This window comes from Colletotrichum siamense (genome assembly GCF_013390195.1).
Source record: "Colletotrichum siamense strain Cg363 chromosome Unknown KSG_Cg363_contig03, whole genome shotgun sequence".
In the NCBI taxonomy this organism is placed as follows: Eukaryota; Fungi; Ascomycota; class Sordariomycetes; order Glomerellales; family Glomerellaceae; genus Colletotrichum; species Colletotrichum siamense.
Window position 1 is genome coordinate 2,118,338 of NW_023501016.1, and position 17,031 is coordinate 2,135,368.

The 17,031-nt window shown below is 51.3% G+C and overlaps 6 protein-coding genes across 6 annotated transcripts; 2 read left to right on the plus strand and 4 right to left on the minus strand.

The window, feature by feature from the left end:
• Nucleotides 1-7,235: 7,235 nt before the first annotated feature.
• RPAP2 (putative RNA polymerase II subunit B1 CTD phosphatase RPAP2) lies at nt 7,236-8,114 on the plus strand (the record flags this gene model as incomplete). Its single annotated transcript, XM_036636418.1, has 1 exon — nt 7,236-8,114. The coding sequence occupies one exon, from the start codon at nt 7,236-7,238 to the stop codon at nt 8,112-8,114; it is 879 nt and encodes a 292-aa protein (XP_036497707.1).
• Nucleotides 8,115-8,591: 477 nt separating this feature from the next.
• Nucleotides 8,592-9,249, minus strand: rps-17 (40S ribosomal protein S17; the record flags this gene model as incomplete). Its single annotated transcript, XM_036636419.1, has 3 exons — nt 8,592-8,690; nt 8,782-8,982; nt 9,103-9,249. The coding sequence occupies 3 exons, from the start codon at nt 9,247-9,249 to the stop codon at nt 8,592-8,594; spliced, it is 447 nt and encodes a 148-aa protein (XP_036498732.1).
• Nucleotides 9,250-9,667: 418 nt separating this feature from the next.
• Nucleotides 9,668-11,054, minus strand: CGCS363_v004571 (Queuine tRNA-ribosyltransferase catalytic subunit; the record flags this gene model as incomplete). The annotated part of the gene is made up of 4 exons (XM_036636420.1): nt 9,668-9,675; nt 9,732-10,621; nt 10,675-10,925; nt 10,992-11,054. The coding sequence occupies 4 exons, from the start codon at nt 11,052-11,054 to the stop codon at nt 9,668-9,670; spliced, it is 1,212 nt and encodes a 403-aa protein (XP_036498733.1).
• A 570-nt stretch (nt 11,055-11,624) lies between these two features.
• Nucleotides 11,625-13,037, plus strand: CGCS363_v004572 (uncharacterized protein; the record flags this gene model as incomplete). Its single annotated transcript, XM_036636421.1, has 1 exon — nt 11,625-13,037. One exon carries the CDS (start codon nt 11,625-11,627, stop codon nt 13,035-13,037), a length of 1,413 nt encoding a protein of 470 aa, XP_036498730.1.
• A 276-nt stretch (nt 13,038-13,313) lies between these two features.
• CGCS363_v004573 (uncharacterized protein) lies at nt 13,314-14,005 on the minus strand (the record flags this gene model as incomplete). Its single annotated transcript, XM_036636422.1, has 3 exons — nt 13,314-13,463; nt 13,525-13,824; nt 13,901-14,005. The coding sequence occupies 3 exons, from the start codon at nt 14,003-14,005 to the stop codon at nt 13,314-13,316; spliced, it is 555 nt and encodes a 184-aa protein (XP_036498731.1).
• Nucleotides 14,006-14,923: 918 nt separating this feature from the next.
• CGCS363_v004574 (uncharacterized protein) lies at nt 14,924-15,635 on the minus strand (the record flags this gene model as incomplete). Its single annotated transcript, XM_036636423.1, has 3 exons — nt 14,924-15,041; nt 15,095-15,266; nt 15,323-15,635. 3 exons carry the CDS (start codon nt 15,633-15,635, stop codon nt 14,924-14,926), a joined length of 603 nt encoding a protein of 200 aa, XP_036498735.1.
• Between the last annotated feature and the right edge of the window lie 1,396 nt (nt 15,636-17,031).

Sequence of the window (17,031 nt, forward strand, 5' to 3'; positions counted from 1 at the left end):
CTCGCGCATGAGCCTTGAGAGCATCCTTGTGCGGAACCGACGAGGCAATGTCGGTGTCGTAGTCGCCCTCGTACTCAGTAACCTCATCGTCTTCCTCTTCGCCCTGTTGGGGAGGGCGAATCGGAGGGGAAATTGGTGACGCGACATGCATGTCCTGCGTCGACTGGCGACTCAGCGACCCTCCCGGAGGGGGAGGAGGCGGCGGCCGAGACTGTGCTGGCGGAATAGCTGGCGCGGCTCCGGGAATAGGCGGTGGAGGTCTGCTCATGCGCTTGTTCGCAGCACCGGTAGGAGAAGTTGGCGAGAACTCGCTACCTGGGATAGGAGGCGGCGATCGAACCGAGGCACCTGTGGCGACCGGTGGCAGAGGAGGAGGGGCGCGTGTGCTCTCTTCGGGCCTTGGCGTATCTTGAGCACCACCCGACAGTTCGTCGTCGGACACTGAACCTTCGCTGGGAGACTTAAGCCCAGCCGTGGGAGGTCGGCCTGCGATCGCGTCAGTGGCAACCAGAGTTGTCATTATCATACTACTCACCCTCAGCCGGCACTGCAGGGGGCGCAGGTCTGGATCCCGGTACAGGAGGTGCACCAGCGGGTTCGCGAGCGGGCACTGTTGGCTGGTTAGAGGTGATTCTGTGAATTGTTCCTGGAAGCTCACATGTGGGAGCAGGGCTCGTGACGGCCTCCTCCTGTGCCTCTTCGACCGTTCGCGGAGGAGGTGGCGGAGCTCTGGAAGAAGTAGGGCGCTCGGGTTCATCGGCCTCAACAGGCTCCTCTTGTCTTTTCGGGACGCCCATTCCGGGCAATGCCATCATACCCGGCACCGGCACGCGTCCAACAGGAGACGTCGCCTCCTCACGCTCTTCCTCCGCAGGTGCCTCAACAGGCTTCTCGACCTTCTTCTTCCTCGGCGGGGCCGGTGCACCCATTGGGATTCCGAACATGCCATGCATGCCCATGCCACCGCTCATCTTGGCCATTCTCGCACGAAGCTCCTCCTTCCTGCGGACCTCAGGGTCTACGTCGTCCTCTTCCTCTTCTTCCTCCTCCTGTGCATCCTCTTGACGTGTCTCGGTAGGTGACGCAACTTGCGGTCGGGGGATGGGGCGCGGCGCCGCATCGCTGTCGTCCCGCTCAGTGAGGTCTTCCTGTCCTTCGGTGGTATCGCCGGCGCCGCTCATATCGGCGTCGTTTCCGTCGTCGGCAGCAGGGCCTCGGGAGGACTTGCGCCTGGGTGCGGGCGGTGGCATGCGAGGAGAGTCGATGGAGCTTCGCGCCGCCGCCTGATCAGCGTCCTGGCTCTCAGGCGCCGCAGCCGAAGCTCCTCCAGCTTCCTCAGTAGCCTCCTGGCTGTCGGTACGCTTCTTGGGCGGGGGTCGCTTCTTCTCCTTCTTTGCGGCGGCATCTGCGTGGCGCTGGGCCTGCTCCACCTGCTGCTTCTGAAGCAAGGCCATGCGCTCCTTCAAACTCAACGGCTTCGGGGCATCTTCGCCTTCCTCGGTCGCAGCGGCAGCCGGCGCCGCCTTCTCGGCAGTCTCTTGGTTTTCCGCCTCTCGCTCTTGTATCTCGGGGTCTTCGTCTCTCCGGTAGACCTTTGCAATTGGGGCCTGTTGGGGAGGCGGTACATATGCGTTTCGGCTAGGCGGCGGAGCAACAAAGGGCTTCTTGATGAAACCAGTTCCGCCAGCCAACCCGCTGGGCTTGAACGGTGTGATGGGCGCAGCAGAAGCCTTGTTAAAAGCCGCAATGCGGTCCTTGAATGCATTGCTGGAAGGCTTCGGGGGCGGTCCCGGCTTCGATGGAGCAGGAGAAGCCTTGGCGATGGGGGGCGACTTTGCCGCAGGAGGCTCGCTAGGCTTCGGGGCCGGAGCAGCCGGGGTTGGCTCAGGGACAGGCTCGGGTGCCTTCACGGGCACGGGTTCGGGAGCTGCGGGAGCTTCGGGCGAGGCGGGGAGAGCAGCCGGGACGGGCGGCGCAGGTTGCTCTTCTTGAACCTCGGGTTCCTGGACGGGCAGGGGCTCTGGCTGAGCGGGAGGGGGAGCTGGCGCGCTCGGCTCGGAGGCGGGAGATGTGACCTCGGGCTCCTTCTTGCGCGTTCTCGTCGGGCGAGGCGGGGCCTGGGGCTCGAACTTCTCGACGAAATTGCGAGGGAAGATGCCTTCGTGCTTGAAGCCGGAGTCGTCGACGTACTCCCCGCCATACCAATCGGCATCCTCCTCATCGGTCACCGTGATGATGACGCCGGCGGGGAATTGCAAGTCATCGTCATGGGGCGAAGAGTATTCGAACAGGGCCTTGACCCTGAAGGGGACGGTCGACATGGCCGGCAATATTCAAATCGTCGTCGTCGGGGGTGTGGGGGTTGTCGTCGTTCGTGTTGGTTTGTAGGTAGTTGGAAGAGGAGTCGAGCAGGTCAGGGCGAGCTGCTGCTCTGGGGTGTGGGGCAACGGAATCGGAATCGTCGTCAGCAGCTTTGACCTGGGGCGCTGCGGTGCGCTGCACTGATGGGATGGATGGGCTGTTGGCTGCAGTAGCGGGCGGGAAGCGAATAGCAGGGCGTTATTCGGGCAGCAGCGATTAGCAGCAGCCACAGCTCACAAACGCGCTGGGTTGGCGATGGGTTGATGAGCAGATCGCGAGTTGTGGCCGGAGGGAGGGACGGATTTTCTCAAACCGATGGAGGGGGGTTGAGGTGACCTGGGATTGGGAACCGACGGGGTCTTGTCGGAGGAAAGAGAGAGACAGAGAGAGGCTGTGACCTGTGACGAGGAAGACGGGGGTGGAGGGATCTACAGTTGGCGTGTCGACGTCAGCGCATGAACTTGTAACTCTCTTAGTTCAATGTGCTGGGGCAATTGGGGGCCCTTACCTGGGAGGGACACCTATGCGCACACAAGAGTCATGTATGCAGCCCGGGGCGCAGAATGGAGAATTCCATGCAGTATTTTGGGCCACGGTGACAAATGATTTTTTGGTGTTCTGTCACTTGGTTGCAGCAGAAAGAGGCGCCTGGCTGGCTGTCTGCCCAAGCTTCCGGGGGTGGGAGGTTGCGTGGTTGTGGTGCGTCTGCGTCGCTGCGCTGGGGGGGGAGGATGAGAGGGACGGGAGCCGCAATATGCGGGCGGGAAGCTGGCCGATGGGAGGGGGGGCGGTCTCGTCGAATATGTCTGCCTAGGCGGGCCAGCGCCTCACTAAGGTGCGCTGTGCCTCTCAGTCAGTGTCCGTAGATAGCACCTAATTATCCGTATCTTAGGTTGGTCGGTATGTACGGTGACTGGCAGGCGGTGCTAAGAGCAGGGGTTCGTTCGTATAACGTCGTCCCAAGAATACGGGGGCAGAAAGAGTGTCACTGTCTGATATGTGGTGTTGTGTGTGTTGCCTTTGCAAGCAGTTGGGGTTTCGGGATGTGGAGTGGATTTTGGGTTGCTTCTCGAAGGAGGCGAAGGCGGAGAGAATATTATTAGGCGTGATGCTTCACTTCAGGATTCTCAAACAGTCTCGCCATACGCCGTCATGGACGGGAGCAACGGCAGGACTAAGATGGGCCAGCGCAGCACGAGGCACAGCCAGGCTCGACGGAGCTCGTGGTTGGCTGGCACGATGAGGTGGTGTACCTCACTTGCTCACCTATCTACTAAGGTAGGCACGGCAAGGTACTTTGCAAAGGTAGATCAACGCCAACAACTGGGTAGCAGTGGCAGATGTTGTTGGTCAGGCAGGTAGCCGGAGGTCGTCGGGCTGATGCTGCAAGGTAGGTATGCCTGGCAGCTGAGGTGGCTCACGCCTTGAATTGGAGAGCGGGGGATCCTTTGGAGGAGCAACCACAACCATCATCCCAGGTCACGACTCTAACTCTGAGCATATCCATCCATCCATACAAACATTAGGTAACTGAACGGTGCTTGTGGCACAGGGCAACCCCGTCAGCGCCGGTCGAACCAGTGTTGGAGGTGAGGACCGGACGAGAATGCGCTTCCTTTCTTCAGCTACCTGCACCAGTGAGATCATCCTACATGGTGGTTGAGAGGAGACCGCCTATTTTTCCTATGTCAGCGCCACTATATTTCCTGTGGTCTGTGTACGCGCACCCCACTTCAGCAAATCCTTAACGTCTAATTAGCTAGGATTACCTAATAATTAACTAAGTTATTAAATAGTTCGAAAAGACCATAGTAAACGCATTTTTAGCTAGTTTCACTAATTTTACTAATTAACACCTAAATCACTTAAATCTAATATCTTTTTGATTAATATTATTCTTTTTACTTATTACCTAATTAGGTTAATTACTTTAGTAATCCTATATATCTTATTAGTCTAATCTTATCTACTATAAGCCTAACTAGTACTCTAACCTCTTTAAAGCTAAGTAGCCTTACTAATAATATCTCTAATACCTCTTCTACCTCTATTACTATAAGCTTAGCTCTTATAAGGTTTATTATAACCTCTACTATAAAGCGCTAATGCTAGTATTAATAGTAGTATACTTTACTTTTCTTAGCTCTATAGAATATCTATAAACGTTTTAAATATATAAACTAATACTACTAATACTATATTAGCTTTAAGGTCTCTCTCTTAATAAGATAAGTCTTAGTAGTATAAAGCTTATAATCCTTACTAATAATTAGTATTAGCTAATATCTATAGTAGTAGCTATAATTAAAATACTTAAAGGATATCTTATTAATTATTATGAAGCCTACTATATTAGTTAATAATAGGTAGAGGATTAAGGATCTAATATAGAAAGTCCTCTTTAATAAGATCTTACTAAAGATACTAATACTTATAGTATTATAAGAAGCTTAACAGCTTATTATAATTAAAATAACTAAAGATAATATAAGAATAAAGTAAGCTAAATTATATAGAGAAAGTTTAAATATAATCTAAAGCTAAGATCTTCTTTTAAAGCTATATAATTAAGAAGGTATATTAATTATAAATTATCTTAAAGGCTTTATAAGAGTAATAACTATATATATTACCTATCTATTTCTTCTTATTATTAATAAGGCTATATTTATAAAACTAATAAGTTATTTAGTTATTAAGATTACTTTTATACTTACTCTCTTAATTAGTAATTATCTTTTCTATATAGTTAATAAGGAACTTTAGATTAGCTATTAAGTTAAATAAATAGCTTTTAATCTCTTTATATAATCTTTTAGTCCTTAAAGTAACTTTAATATTAAAGTTATAATATTTATAGATATAATAGTTTATAAACTACTTATAGAAGAGAAAGTAAGTTACTTAAATATACTAATAAGCTGCTTTTTACTTAGGGAACTCCTTTAAGATTACTAGCTAAGCCTCCTTAAACTTCTCTTTAATATTAGTAAAAATAGTAACCTTCTAAAGTATAAGATAACTAATATATATATAAGAGATCTCCTAAAGGTACTAAATATCTATAATATCCTTAGTAGTAATACTAGCTATAAGATTATAAAAGATTAAGTTAATATAGTTATCTTATTACTCAGCTTTATTATTATTAAGGCTATTACTATTAAAGTAGACTTATCTCTTTTTAACTTTATAAGTAATATTCTTATTAATATACTAAATATAGATCTATTACTATATATCTAGCTATATTACGTTAAGTATATTCTTAAGTACCTTCTTAAAGTTAATAATAGCAATAATAAGTTTAGTAGCACTAATAATAATATAGATCTTATTAAGCCTCTTAATCACCTAGCTATATATAGTCTAATCCTCTATATAAAGAAAGTAGAAAGCTATATTAAACGTAATATTAATATTATTAACACTAATAATATTTATAAACAGTATCTTAAAATAATTTATCTTATATATATTATTTAATAATAATACCTCTAAATAATATTTCTAGAGAACTTTATAGTAAGAGTAGGTCTAAATAATAGTATTAATATAGCCTTTAACTTAGTAGAAGTAGTACTTAATACTATAATTATAAAAGTTATAAATAAAGGCTTAAATTAGTAAATAAGAGTTAAGGGATTTAAGGTATACGTGTGTTATCTTATTATTAATATCTTTATATTTCTAGAGCTAGTTAAGGTAGTATTAAGCTATTATAGTAGTAATCTTATAACTACTTATAGTAATAATCTTTATAAAATTATAAATCTTTTCTATTTAAGAGTAAGTTCTTTTATAGTATAATAAATAGACTATATTATTAATAGAAAGCTTATAGTTATAGTAGTCTATAATTATAGAGAAATACTAATAATTACTAGTAACCTTCAGCTTAATAATCTTAGCTTTCTAAAGGTAGTCCTCTTTCTATAAGGTTATATTATAAACTTTAGTAGTACTAAATAAGTTCTAGCTACTATAATTATAAGTAAGGTCCTATTAGTATAATATATTAAAGATATTATAGTTTAATAGGTAGTATTTAATTATAGTATATTTTTAGGTCTTTATAAAAGCTTATATAACGTTAAGGTATTCTTCTAAGGTTTTATAGCTTTATATATTAATAACTAGCGTATTAAGAGGTATTGTAATATTAGTAGTAGTAGTAGTAGTAATAATAGTAATATTTTTTTTTATACTGCGATTACAGTTGAATTAATAGAAAAAAACAGCTAAGTTTGAAAAATAAGCTACTGATATGATCTAACTAATAAGAGGCCTTAGATGAGGTGAAGTAGGGCGCGCATGCATAGACCATAGGAAATGTAGTAGCGCTGACATAGGAAAAATAGGCGGTCTCGTCGAGAGACTGGACTGCGTGCCAGCTAAGCCACCCGCGAGCCCCGAGCCACCACGTCTGGTTAAATAATGCTGTGTACCTACCTAGGATTCAGGAAAGCTATTTGGCTGTGTACCTTACCTAAGGGACCTGAATGTAGCGGCCGGGCTTGGCCCCTCATCAATACGTACCTTTTTCTTACTAATTGTCATCGTCTGCACAGCACCACCTCGGAGCACCAGATCTGAATGTGGGGTCGCGAGCTTAAGCAGCATCGAATCTTCTCTAACGCGCCTTAACAATTTTCATTCTCACTAATCGCCGCCCTTGCTGTCGCAACTCTCGTCACGCCCTGAGACCTCACTCTGTCTCACAACCACTCGCTACAGTAACGGTCATTATCAGCTTTTGAACTCTCACAGCTCTCGCGTTAATTAAGTCTTGCATCTCCATAAACCAGCTCAGCCCACAACCGAACCTTCATCCGCACTCCAACCTCCAATTCACCAAAACCTCGATTCCAAAAATGGCCACCGATGCCCGGCCTCTCAAGGGCATCCTCAAGAAACCAGCTGCTCCCCCAGAACAACCCAGACCAGATCCCCGCGAGATCGCCATCCAGCACGCCCGCATCATCCACCAGCGCAAAGAGCTCGAGCTCCAGATCCTCGAATCCCTCGCCCTCCTCTCCGAGTACCCGACGGTCCGCGGCAGCCCACGCCACTCCTCCGCCAATCCTGCCCCGCGCGACGTCGCCGACTTCAAGGCCAACGTCCGTCTCTTCCAGCCCTCCGACTACGACGACCTCATCGAGGAGCGCAACGTAAACGGCCTGTGCGGCTACACCCTTTGCGCCCAGCCCAAGCCCGCCGCATCCAAGGGCGGCCAGTGGAAGCTCGTCAACGTCGGCCGCAGCGACTTTGACATTGTCAACCGCCGTGAGTCCGAGAAGTGGTGCTCCAAGGACTGCCAGCGCCGCGCGCTCTACGTCAAGGTCCAGCTTAACGAGACGGCCGCGTGGGAGCGCGCGGGCATCCCGGACATTGAGATTGAGCTGCTGGGCGAGGAGAAGCCGGCCGAGGACCCGGCCGCAAAGGCTGCGCGGGACCTCGCGAATCTGAGGCTAGAGGAGGGCAGGAGGGCAGGAGACCAGACTGCGACCTTGGCCCTGGAGCGAGGGGAGGTGAAGAAGGAGGCGACGCCAGGCAAGCAGATGACGTTGGCCATTCGAGAAAGGGAGACGAAACCGCCCGTAGCGGAGGGCGCGTTTACGGCAGGACCTGACGATGCACATATGCTAGTTGAAGGTCACAGGCCGGGAGCTGGGAAGACGCAGGCTCAAGTTGAAATGGCCGAGTTGGAAAAATTGATGGATGCTCAGAAGGCCGACGCAGAAATGTCATGATATAGCATTGCAGAAGAACTTGGGTCATTTAGAGCGTGGATTTACAGCGTGGACTGGCCCGATGGCTGGCAACAAAACCAGTCATCGATGGAAGTAGATTTGATACCCCCAAAAAGCGGCGAGCCGGCATTTTGACAGCACTTCAGCCTCAATTTCACATTCTCGTGCCGTGTCACCACGTCGGTGCCATACAATGGCAAACCGACAGAGGTTCGACATGGCCAGAGCTTCACGGTTAGAGAGAATCGTCACAGTAAAAAGGGGGGTGGTATTGGCAATCAAGCGTCATCTCCGGAGTGCTCCAGGAGAATCGGCGACACCTTGTGTGGGAGAAGAAACTTTTTTCCAGTTTCCTAAAATGCAACTCACTACCGTCCTCGAGACGCCTGTAGCAATGTATCATGATATGCCGTTGCCGTTGCCGTGAGACCGTAAACTTTTCCACCCCGATTTTTCCTTCTTTCCTGAGCAAATAATTTAGTCGCGACGAGGGGGGCGGTCGCCGAAGCGGCGGCCACCGCGCTCCTGGACCTGGGTCTGGGCGACGGGGATGACGTTGAGGGGGATGGCGTCGAACTGTGTCACGGCAAGTTAGCATCGCCATCGTTGTCTGTTGCCACGGGGTGGCGGGTCCTCCGCCGTGGTGTCTGGAGGGAGAAAGACGTACGCCAAGGTGCTTCAGCAGGTCCTTGGTCTCGACATCGACGTCGAGCTGGCCGCTCTCGGAGTTCTGGGTGAAGTCGAGGGCGGAGATCTCGGGGACGTATTGGTCCTTGCGCTCACGCTCCTCCTCCTGGAGCTTGAAGGAGATACCGCGGACGGGGCCACGCTGGATACGCTTCATCAAGTGCGTGGTGTAACCAGCAATCTGCAATTCAATCCACCGTCAGCATGAAATTTCCCCATCTCTTCATGAGATTTTCGCAGCACGCTCGCCGTGACCCAAACGGCGCCCCGGAAGCGCGCTTCTCTCGGGAGGTATTCTGACCTTGTTGCGGAGGCGCTTGGAGGCAATGATGGCGATCTCATCGCAGATGCGCTTGTTGGTCTCGAAGTCCAGGGTGAGCTTGGGGTAGTAACGCTCAATGATGACCTTGGCGGACTTCTTGACGGTCTTGGTACGAACGCGACCCATTTTGGCGGTATTGGCTCAGGTGGTTGCTGGGAACGGTGGACGGGGGTTAGTGAGTTGTCGAGTTGGAGGCTGTCGTCGGTCGTCGCTGAGTTGAAAAAAAAAGATGCGATAGTGTGCACACTCATTAGGGCAGACCAGCCGAGAGTGGAGACAATGGTCCGTGCGCTACAACAGTTCACGTGAATTGATGGGGCTTCCGGGTCGGCACCCCGGTCGACTCGCCGGCATGCGGATCATGGGTACCGGACTTGGCGCCGCCGTCCTGGACCCCGCGCGCTCGCTGCAGTGGGCGCAAGTCCCTGAGATGGTACAGATTGAATTACTCTCGTACCCGGCCTTGCCGTGTCTTGATATTCTCATAGTTTCGGGCGAGAGAAAAACGACTGGCAAGGCCATCGCAGATACTCTCTTTGGCAATTTAGCTTGCTCCAAAATCTCCTCGTGGGTATCAACATGTTTTTACTATTTTGTCAAATCTACACCAACCCCTTTCAGAGCATCTACTGCCCACTCTGGGTACTTTGCCTTGTCATCATACAAGCCACCAAAGAACTCCCTGATGTATGCAGGGAACCTATCCTCAATGATGGACTGCCTAATTTCCCTCATCAGGTTCAACTGATACCATACGTTGTGTATACTCAACAGGTGAGCAGCCACGGTCTCTTTGCCGGCGTTGTGGTTAATGAACGCCCGGGTGACATTCAAACTGCCCTCGCCCCTTCTACAGCACATGCAACCACAGCCCTCCTCGATAGGACCGTAGTCATGCTCGTACCTCCAGTTACGGATGTTCAGGACGCCAGCTTTCGTGATTGCATTACCAAAACGTGCTGTTCGCGTGGGCCAGACACAGTCGAACATGTCTGCGCCCAGCGCAACGCTCACTACCAAATCTTCCGGGTAGCCAATTCCCATCACATAGCGCGGCTTGAGATCAGGCAGCAGTTTGGTGCACGTTTCGACAACGCGACAGTAGTCGGCCTTGGCCTCACCACCGCTCAGTCCACCAATAGCAATTCCAGGGGTGTCTCGGGCGAGCATCTCGCGGGTGCACTCGCGGCGCATTTCTAGGTCGAGACCACCCTGGATGATACAGAAGAGATTCTGGGTAGTGGGGTTCTTGTGCGCAGCAATGCAGCGATCAAGCCAACGTACGCTGCGCTCCATGGCCTCGCGCATGCGGGCGGCATCCGGAGATGTTGTGACCAGGACGTCGTCTAGTTGCATCATGATGTCGCTTCCAATCGAGTTCTGCAGAGACATCGAGTGCTCCGGCGTCAGAAGCATCGGCGAGCCGTCATGCGGACTGAGGAAGCGCACGCCCTCTTCCGTGATGTGGGCCAACTTGAGAAGACTGACCATCTGGAAGCTGTAGGACGTCAGTCGCAGTTCCATTTGCACGCAGATCCTGTGTATTCTTACCCGCCGCTATCCGTCAAGATATTGTGCTTCCATCCCTGGAGCTTATGCGCCCCGCCCACGGCATCGAGAACCTCCTGTCCAGGCTTCAAGCCAAGATGGTAGGTGTTGTTCAAACATAACCGGCAACCGGTCTCTTCGAGCTGTTCGGGGGTCAAGCCTTTGAGCGAAGCCTGGGTTGCGACCGGCATGAACATGGGAAGCTGGACCGAACCATGAGGAAGCGTCAGGATGGATGCGCGAGCTCTTGTCGTCTAGCCTAGTTTGTTAGCACCGTCCAGCCAAGGCAGAGTCATGCGATCAATCGCATGGCTACCTACTGAACAGCGAGCAACGAGCTCGAAGGTGAGCGCGGGCGAGGACCCGACGGTGGTTGACGCCATCCTTTTCGCTGCCCACATGGACGATCGTGCAGTCCGCAAGCTGCCGGAGAGAGTCGAGTGAGAGAGAGTGGTTGGAAAATGTGAGTTGCCAAATTCGATGCCCGCGCTAGAAAGAGCAGTTTCCTAACAAGGCACCTGTGATTCGTGGTGGGGTGTGCATGGGCTGGACGTCTTAGTGGGGGACCAACAGGTACTCGTCACTGTCACTGCACTCGATTGGCGTCCCAAGGCATGTAATATATTAACCAGAAAACTGTTAGTAAAACTGCATGATGGTTCATTGAACCGAGTAAAAGTTTTCGTAGAAATCGTAGAGCAAGATTAGCCATGTAGGAGACTTGGACCGACCTTGAGTGCTCGACTTCGCAGTTATTGACCCTTCCCGTCCCGCGCCTGGACTCGACCCCCGGGCCCCAGCGCTTCACTGCCAGCAGGGGTAGCTATTGTCCAATCAGACGGCTCCGGCATATTCCGGCCTACTCCAATTGAAATTTCTCCCGCAACGACGCCATTTCTTGTGAGACCTGTGATTGACGACCGAGCCTCCGACGACGTGCTCAGACAGCCGCAATGTCTGCCCGATTGACGCCCGGAGGAGCGCTTCTGCGCTCCTCGCGGATGTTCACCATTCCGAATCCGCTTCCGCAACCCGGCGGCGAGGCTGGTGCCGTCGCTCGCCGCCTCTCCCCCAGCGCGACGACCGATTATCCCACACATCAAGCCATCACTACCCCCGAGTCCTCGAGGAAACTCGGCGACTGGGGTTTCAAGCGCTCCCTTCCCATCCAGAAGACGATCAAGACCTCGACGCCAATTGTGCGAGTTAAACAGATCGATACCATTGAGGGAGTCACCGACTACAATTCCGCCGCCGACCACGCCATCACCCTCCAAAAGTTCCAGGAGATGAACCTCCCCGTCTCACTACCCACCTCGAACAGGGTTCGCCTTGGAACCCTGAATGCCGCTCCCAAATCCGTCTTCGAGGACGAGCATGACTTCACAACACTGGAGGACGGTGCCGCCGAGGATAACAGGTGGAAGTTCCAGGGTCCTTGGCTTGCTGGTCTGACCGAGGGCGAATTCGACCGCTACTTGCGCAAGAGCGTCCGTAGCAAGCGCGAGGAGTTCCGAAACTATCTCAGGGAGGTTCTCGCCGAAGACATCAACAAAGACAGGCGTCAAGCTGCTCTCGACAGAGGCAGCGAGGCCCCGGAGCCGGTCACAGCCAAGGACATCACCGAGGACCAGGTTCTTCAATACCAGCGCAAGATACGTGCCGACCGCGTACTTCTCTTCACCCACATCAGCAAATTCCTGGATCTTGCTCCTCTCCAACCACCCCCCACAGCGAAAAACTTCGTCGACGTGACCCAGAACAACCGGCCTAGCACATGGGCAGAAGTTGGCCCGCCGATGTCCCACCCTTCCGCCGGTATCTCCTACCTGCGTACTTCGGCCTTTGCCGAGAACCACCCCGTCTACGGACCGCAGGCGGAACACACGCCCGTGTTGGCGCGTATCATCGCGCCGCGACAGGGCACCCAACACGCCAAGCTTGGCGTGGCCGGTTTCGTCACCGACGTGCCCCTGGGCGACAACGCCTTTAACGAGAGGTCGTTCAGAGGCAACCACAAGAACCGCATTGCTGGCATCACCTCTTTCGATCCCGATGTCAAGGGCGGTGCAAAGGCCTACGTCAAGCCAGTGTCGGCATGGATGAGCTCTGTTGGCCGCATTCTGATTGGCCTTGACGCTGCCGAAGGGGAGTCGCAATCAGTCCTCAAGGAGATGACCGGCAAGGAGCAAATCTACAATGACAAGGACGTCTCCCAGATTCCGGTAGCTGAGCCGAGGGCGCCGTTCGCGGGGCTCAGGGGAGCCGCTGCCGCCGCTCCTACGCCGTACTTCCGCACACCTCAGCAGCCGTACAAGCCTGAGCAGACTGGAAGCAAGGAGACCTATGGCATTGACTTGTCTTGAGTCGTAGCCATGAAGGAGATGAAAAATATGCCCAGGATGATTGAAGATTAGAACCGTCTTCTCTGGCTGACGTGGGCAAGCGTGCCTTGTACTATGTATGGTTCTGTAAAATAACAAGAATAAAGCCCAAATTTCAAGACAACCAACAGCGGCGTATCTATGATCTGATGTGTCACCTAAAATCAAGTTTGCTATGAAGGATATCGTCTCTCACTAAACCTGCAGACCATGCTTGCAGAACTACGCTTGTCCCCTGATCAAGTCCGGCATCTCACTTCAACTGGAATCTTCAGAGTCCGAATGGAATTCACGACTCTCCCCCGTCAGAATATAAGTAACGGCATCCAAAGCAGTCGGCAGCCACTTCTTCACCAGCCGGCACTCCATCAAGACCACATTGACACGGTCATAGGCCGCCATGACATCCTATCGGCAAAATCAGTACACTACCCCGCAAAATAGAATGCCCAAGATCTGTCAAACATACATCGTCGCGCTTGTACGGCTTCTCCTCGAGCTCCCGGAACCGCTCCGCAAGCGCCGTAAACCTGTCAGCGAGGCGGGGGATGTCGTTAATCAGAACATCGTCACCAGGGGGTCCTCGCGCGTACGGGTCCCCCGGCGCCCGTCTCATGGACTGCGTCCACGCGGTGTAATTGATGGTGGGCAGCTTCTTGCGCTCGGCGTCGGCGATCTCTCGGATGTATTGGATGGTCTCCTTGATCTTTGGGATTGTACGGGTGGTTTCGGTGATGGCCCAGTTGGCGGGCCGCCACATTTCGTCTGTCTGCAAGAAGGGTGGGGTTTGTTAACAGGACTTGCTTCGAGATATCGCGGGGAATACAAGAGGGGCTCGGCCTTACGACTCTGGGGTTCCTGTCTTTGTCGGCCAAAAACTTGTTGGTGCGAGCAAGGATCAGTTTGCAGGTATCCGCGATCTCGGGGACGTCGTCGAGTCTGTCTGCCATGTTGATGCTTGCGATTTTGAACCCTGCTGCTGACTGTTGTATACGTGACTCTGGTTTGTGAACATGCTGTATCAGACAGCCTCGGCAACATCTTATACTACTGGTAGAAAGGGATGTCAATTCACTTAGTTGGTTGGTATGAGTGAAATGTCCACTTCATAGTCCATGAATCACAACACTGGTCTTGCCGGGTGGATTTAAAGCCTTGATTCGATCCGAATGAACATCCACCACGAAAAGTCTCCCACTGAGTGTTGGCGTTGCGTTGTATCCAAAGTATCCTAGTAGAAGATGCTGAGACTGATGAAGTAACCTTGTTGTGTAGATTTAGGTCATGGACTGGCAAGACTTGTAGGGATGACAGTAGTCTTGGAACCCCCAAGAACAGTGAAGGAGTGAACCTGAGCTCCTGTCTTTGTGAATAGTATGGGCAGCCTTCAACAAAACACTACTTCCGCGAAGCCACAACATGTTGCTATTGCGCCCTGTTGTAGGTACAGTCTCCCGAAACCCCCTTTCTCCCAGACCTTCCTCAGATGGGTATGCCGTGATCATTCCGTGGACGCTTCACGCTCGACCATATCGCAATACCTCCCACCATCATGAACACGATCACAACTACAGCGATGACAACGACAATGCTTGTGTTCGGCTGTCCAGACGAGTTCGTGGCTTGGCTTACTACCGTGTTCGACGGTATTGCGGAGTTCATCGTAGAGGTGGGGACAGAGAGATTTGATGTCGATGGTAGGGACGCAGATGCAAAGGCGGTACTGGATAAATCCTCAAAGGAGACAGAGCTTGTGGCCGTGGCCGAGTAAATCGTGGTGTCCACATTCGAGTTACACCAATACGGAGCAATGGATTGCATAGCTGCGTTGCAAGCAAAGAACGGGTCAGCCATGGACGTGAAGTATCTTAACCGGGACTCTGAGACTGAGGAGTCTTACAGGAACCATATTCAGGGTTGTGAATCCAAGCCCAGTTGCCGCAAGCTTCGTGTGCGTTATTGAAGGCACCTGGAGCAGACGTGGGGCTTGCCATTTGTTAGTCAAGGATCTCAATGTTGCAGTCAAAGGCAATACATACCAAAGGCATTCTTCCATGCGCGAGAATCTCTCACTTGATGACATGGTCTCCGGCTTGACATGCGAAGAGCACCCCATGACCCAGTCGCTCATGCTCTGACAGGCTGGCGGAGTCGCAGTCTCTACGCGGCACTCCTCGAACCCTAGACAATCTTCGAGATTTTCGAGGAACTCTATATGTCTTTTGCATCAGCTCGATTGTCAGGCAAACCAAGAGATGTCGACTCACGGTCTTTCTCTGGGCTTGCGGTCTCGATTTGCGCTGCACATGAGGACCAGACGGGCGTCAGAGGCGCCTCTTCCAGACAACAGAAACATCTGACGACATCCACTCCGTCATAAGTTATCACCGGGGGCGTTGTCCAGGTCGTATCAAGCCCGGTTTTAGCTCGGTCAATGCTGAATCTTGCGGTGCAAGAGCTGTCGACGGACCTCGCGATGGCACATGCGTCGGGAGTGACAGTTTTCTGGGCATCGATAAACGAGGCGATGAAAAGGCCTAGGAGACTCAGAGAGCTAGAAGGAAAGGAAGTGATGTACATTTTGACGTATGCTGCTCTTGAGTGTTATCGGAACGAAGAACTATTGCTAATACAATCAAGACTATTCACACATCAACGATATCCAAGATCGGCGCTGCTGCCATATATGAAAGATTCCATCAATTTTGGCCCTCGAAGACCTCGACGCCCGACTATAATGCCACCCATTCGCTTAAGGCAACCGGGCGGGATGCACAGGTCTTGTGCAATTTGCCCAAGTCATAGCAGACCAATAACTGTAAGGCAGATAATGCGGGTAGAGGCGATGCAGAAAGATGATCAGGGTTGAAGATGGTCACTCCATGGCCAGAAACCTGCACGGCTAGCAGGCGGCACACCTTGAAAACCGACGAACCAGAGCGTAGAAAGAGGAAGTCATATGCGTAGAGGCAGAGACCCGCGCCGCCTTGGCGCATGTAAAACCACCGACGATGGGCGGCAGTGGCTATGCCGGGCGATTATGAAGGCGCAAGCAAGACTTACAGGTTGCCCAAATCTTAGGTATATGAGAGGGAGTGCGCCACCCAGTCAACTCCTCACCATTTCATTGCAGCTCTCACATTCACAAGCTCCCTCGTCTTGAGGTGCGTGCACATCTCCGACCTTATGTAGGTTTGCACAGCTCAACCCCAGACTTATGGAAGAGCCACTCCTGTTGCATCGGTATCAACCCATGCCATTCATTGACCACAAATCGAGCCCCTTGCCGGCAACCGAGATCAAGTCGTTTTTGTCTCCCGATCGGAGCCGGAGCCATACAGGCGGCCCACACCAGCTCGTGGTCATTGCTCCAAGATGCAGTGTGGTGAATCGGAACGTGCTCAGATCTTGTGTCACAAATATGGGGGCCGCTACGTGAAATGTGGGATGTTGAAGAAGTTGGGTCTCGTTGGTCTCACTTGAGTCGGTGTTGCAGAAGATTAGAGTCGAGAAACTTGAACTTGGGATGGGAGAAGCAGAAGAAAGGAAACAGAATGAGTGAAGTGATTAAAGATGCACTGTCCCGGCGAAGATCTTTCCCCCACATGGCGCCGTCGGAACTCCATTAAAATAAGTGGCTGCTCCCGGCAAGAGAGATTCGAGAAATGGGAGGGATTGCCCCGCCTCCCCTTTTGTTGTTGCTGGTGCCCCACGTGATGGATTTATGCAACGGGTTATGACGCGTGTTTGTACACAAAGTGGACGCGACTTTTTTTTTTGACGATGCGCTGGCGGGCAGGCGGGCGGTCAACAACCAAATGACACACCCACCTTCGCCTGACGTATTTGGACAGAGACCCTGCCACTCTACCCTGTCACTACGGTAAGCCGAAAGTTGACAATTCCAGCCCAAAACAACACCTTTCGGGTCTTCCATTCTCCAACGTCAACCCTTATTTTTACCATCTTCTTAGTC